General features: G+C 39.1%; 1 protein-coding gene across 5 annotated transcripts in view; it reads left to right on the forward strand.

Moving 5' to 3' along the window:
• The window catches only part of RBM47 (RNA binding motif protein 47), a 210,409-nt gene extending 205,889 nt beyond the window's left edge, over positions 1–4,520 (forward strand). For 4 of the 5 annotated variants that reach the window (XM_037731850.1, XM_037731848.1, XM_037731849.1 and 1 more), the window contains one exon: positions 1,729–2,231. In XM_037731850.1, coding sequence (XP_037587778.1) covers positions 1,729–1,968 — 240 coding nt within the window. In that variant the 3' untranslated portion in view covers positions 1,969–2,231. Of the gene's footprint in view, positions 1–1,728 lie in introns of all 5 variants that reach the window. The other variant, XM_017509877.2, reaches the window with a different exon arrangement.
• The last annotated feature ends 231 nt before the right edge of the window (positions 4,521–4,751 follow it).

Here is a 4,751-nt window from a genome sequence, read left to right on the forward strand (position 1 = left end):
GACGCGTGCCTGTAATCCCAGCTACTCAGGAGGCTGAGGCAGGAGAATTGCCTGAACCCAGGAAGCGGAGGTTGTGGTGAGCCGAGATCGTGCTATTGCACTCCAGCCTGGGTAACAAGAGCGAAACTCCGTCCCCCCCCAAAAAAAAATAATAATAAATAAATAAAAATTAAAATTAAAAAATTAAAAAAGATATAAGGAGACCATACCAGCATTTCCTACAAGGCAATCTATGGATCAGGAGGTGCAACAAATATTTTGTTAAATGAATATTTTATTTTTTCCAAAATCCCTTTTCAATGAAGCACCTCACAGAACTTGTTCCCTGGCAAACACTGGGAGATACTGAACCACAGTCTTCCCATTCGTACTCCTGTTTGTTCTGAAAACATCTTATGTTGCACTTTCAAGTAGACAGAAGGAAGTAGCAGGAGCTTTTCTAGAGCCAGTGGAGGCCGTCAACAGGTTAGGCAGCTTTACTTAGCTTGTCCTCCCTCACTTCCTCCTCGTTTGGAAACTGCTCCTTCTCCTTCAAAACCTAGCTCAAATATCCCCGCTGCTGGGACATTTTCTCCAACTTCCACATTAATTGGTTCTTTCTCTAAGTTTCTACAAAAATTTGTATACACAATGGTGTCATCTCTTAGGTGGGAGATGATGGAAACCATCACATTGGCTGAAAATTGTATATGGTCACTTATTTAAGGTCACAGCTTAAGAAACTTGCCCTTTGGAGATCAGTATATTTGGTTTCATTAAGCTGACCAGTCTGTTCTCTCTTTTTGAGACAGATCATATTCCTTCAGTAAGTATGAATTGAGGCAGCTGGCATGTATCTAGGGGCCATGTTTAAGGAAAAATACGGATTTTTAATGACTGTGAAATCAACTGCTTGGATGGTAGATTCTCAGCTGCCTTCTCTAGCACACTCTGGGGCGTAGACTGATTGAGTGGAATGGTGGATAGAAGATTCCAGAATACAGTACAAAGAATGCCCTCCTTATTTACAGGTTCTGCACCTAGATTCAACCAACCATGACTTGAAAAAATAAAGACAATAAAAAATAACAATACAACAATAAAAAATAATACAAATGTTAAAATACAATATAATAACTATTTATATAGCATTTGCATTGTATTAGGTATTATAAGTACTCTAGAGAAGATTTTAAAGTATATGGGAGAACCCAGGTGTGGTGACTCATGCTGGTAATCCCAACTCTTTGGGAGGCTGAGACAGGAGAATTGCTTGAGGCCAGGAGTTCGAGACCGGCCCTGAGCAACACAGTGAGACCTTGTCTCTATGAAAAAAAGATGTTTTTACAGTGTACAGGAGGATATGCATAGGTTAAATACAAATATGCCATTTTCTCTCAGGGACTTGAGCATCTGAGGATTTTGGTATCCACGGAGGTCCTAGAACCAATCCCCCGTGAAGATACTGAGGGACAACCGTATTTCAGCTTGCCCTCAGCCTCCCAGGCCTCTCACTTTCACAAGGTCGCATTGCCGAGTTTGAGGATGCAGCTCCACCTGACCTCTTCAATGGCTCTCATCCCACTTCCTTACAGTAATTGTTATTTGCCGCCCCTTTGCCTTCCTCTCCGCCTTCCTTTCCCTTGCTATCACATCTTTGTACTCCCAACCCCTGGGAGATGCTTGTTGAATGAATGGATGATAGGTACCTACACGTGTTCAGGAAGGCTCCTTTTTGTCTCTTCTCAGGGCCGCCCAATAACTCCAGTATACACAGTGGCTCCAAACGTTCAGAGAATTCCCACTGCCGGGATCTACGGGGCCAGTTACGTGCCATTTGCTGCTCCGGCCACAGCCACAATCGCCACACTACAGAAGAACGCGGCAGCTGCAGCCGCCGTGTATGGAGGATATGCAGGCTACATACCTCAGGCCTTCCCCGCTGCTGCCATTCAGGTCCCCATTCCCGACGTCTACCAGACATACTGAGGCTGGTGACCAGAGTGAAGACAGACCACACAAACGCCACTGAAGGAACGCTTGACTATTTATGAAGAAGGAGTGTGTTGGATTCGCACATGCAACCTGAAAGTGAAGAATGTTCAGATGTATTCCTGAAATATTTTATATACATGAAGTTTTCACTAGTTTTTTAAGACTATTTTCAACTTAGAAGGCCTGTGTTCATACATTTCCAAAAGACTCGCCCGGCTCGTGCCTTCATAGCATCTTTTAAAAATTTGTATGCTGTACTACATTTGTATACAGGTTTTTGTTGTTGTTGTTGTTGTTTTAAGGATATATTTTCAGTATGAAGGTTATTTTCTTAACTTCTGCACTCCAGAGATTTCTATTTTGTAGTACCTTCAATAATATATCAACTATATATTGAAAAAGCACACTTGAGCAGCTAGGGAACTATTTTGAAAAATAGATTCAATATTTAAAGATACAAACAGTAGTGCTTAAAAATACTACATAAAACATTATTTTAAAGGTTATACTGGAAAGTGCAATTTTAAAATGAGGAAAACCTCTGTATTTCTGCTGGCATTAAGGGTTGACGGTGTCACCATGTGTCATCCATGGCGGTACTATTTTTTAAAAGAAATTAAACACTCAATCTCTCCTTAAGCCAACATTGAAAAGACTTGCCACACTCCTGAGTCCAAACACTGGAAAGCTGTCCTCTGCCACCATTAGCCGGGGCTCATTCTCCATGTGCCTTAGCCTTGAACATGCCCCCGAGACCCTCACCTCTCATCTCTTCCCCTCCTCCGCAAATTCCTAGTCCCATCGCAACGTCTGGCAAGTCTAGGACTGATAAATAGCTCTGATAGAAGAGCTGGTGGCTTTTATACTTCTTCCTGGGTTTTTGTTGGGTTTGTTGTTTCGTTGTATCTTTTTTTGTTTTGGTTTGGTTGGGGAAGTATTACCTTCTATGTGTGCTATTTTCAGTAGCAGAGTAAGGACAGGTTTTAATCAGGTTGCATAAGACACCTTCGCATAGCTATTTAATTGCCCATTATAAAACTTTAATGCCATTTCTAATGCTTTTATTTGTTTTTGAAGTATGAGTTTGTAGGGACAAAGAATGTATGTGATCGTAGACAAGACCCCCCAGAGACTCTTGTCAACAGAAAGTGATGCTTCTAGTTGCCTTATCAAGTTTCATGCAGAAATGTCCGTGGTCCTCAAGGGTGTTGGAAACATTATGTTTATTAAATGGGCCTCTCTTCTCTTGCCGTGCACTTGATGGGCAAACTGAATTGGGGTGTACACAACCAGGAGGAGGAAGAGAGACCTAGAGAAGTTTAAAGGTAGTTTGTAAATATCTTCTAATGCTTGTTTTTAGTCCTTTTATGTTGCAAAAGTTTATGATATGTAGTTTAATGCAAAATGAAACCATTTTATTTCAATGTTATTAAAAAGGTTTGTTTTATTAGGAAGTTAATGTATTGTTGCAGTGTTTTGTGCCTGTTTAAAGGCTTTTTGTTTAGCAGAGTGAATGTAAAATACAGTAAAATGTTAAGATTGTCATCTACTTTTTTTGGGAAATATATCAACTTGGAATTTTTTTTTTTAAAGGCTCAATCAAGGAAGTGAGGTGTGCAATAAGGTAGCAAGTACGCAGTTGCATTTTTATGTCATGTTAGAGATCCATACAATCTTTCCACTCACGGGGTTTTTGTTGATGGTTGAATTCCTGTGGATTAATAAGAGGATCATGCCCTTAGCAAGTACTTTTGTTTTGTTTTAAATTAAGAGATTCCCAAATGCCTTTTCCCCCGCTCATCTTGAGATGAGTTTTTATATATAAGCAATATTTATTTAACTATTCTATAAAATTATTGAGTGCCTGCTGAGGCCTTTAAATATTCCTAACATTCCTTTCCATCATTCTCAAATTACATAAAATAATTGTGCAATGTTCCTGTGATGTACCCCGCAAGCTGCATTCAAACTCAAATCTGTTGGAATGAGTGACCCAACAAAATGTAATTCAGATCAGATCCTCATCCTTTGTGCAAAAAAAAGTACTCTCCTAGTGAGGGATTGTCACAGAGGTTCACTGGATGAAACTCTGACCCAGTATTCTTACTGTATTTTACACATGCCTGTAAATTATTTGCAAAAAAAAAAAGAAAGAAGAATGAAGGAAAATTTAAAAACAATGATGCCTTAACATAGTAACCACCAAACTCCCTTAAAAACAAATGTTGGTGACATAGCCAGTTAAGTATCAGTGAGCCTCCTTCCTGGGACTTATCTGTTCCTATTGTTTCAAAACCATTTCATGTACACTACTGAGGTAAGTTTATAATTTGAAATGTGAACTTTTTTTTTTAGGGTTAAGAACAAACTATATAAATGTAAAAAAAAAGTTTTAGAGTTCTGTTTTCAAACATTGCTAGTAGTTTAGTTAACGTTAGCTGCTTTATATTTGAAAAGCTTTTATTTAGATCTTGCTCCATTTACAGTACATTCTTAGGATGTATGTAGTAAATAAAGCTTTCTTTAAAGCAATTGCAAAACCTTAATTGTGTTTTCTTTATACTGATTTATTTTTTCTCAAAATATTAGGGAAATCCTAATAGCATAGAAAGGATTGGCTAATTTGATATTTTCCGTTGGAGAAATCAGCAAGTTGTCATGTGTTTGTCTTGGGGTAACCATTGAAGATGGGTTACGTAGACCAGGTGTAGTGGCTTATGCCTGTAATCCCAGCACTTTGGGAGGCCAAGCTGGGTGAATCACCTGAGGTCAGGAGT

Source organism: Cebus imitator, unplaced genomic scaffold (assembly GCF_001604975.1).
Source record: "Cebus imitator isolate Cc_AM_T3 unplaced genomic scaffold, Cebus_imitator-1.0 Scaffold425, whole genome shotgun sequence".
NCBI lineage: Eukaryota > Metazoa > Chordata > Mammalia > Primates > Cebidae > Cebus > Cebus imitator.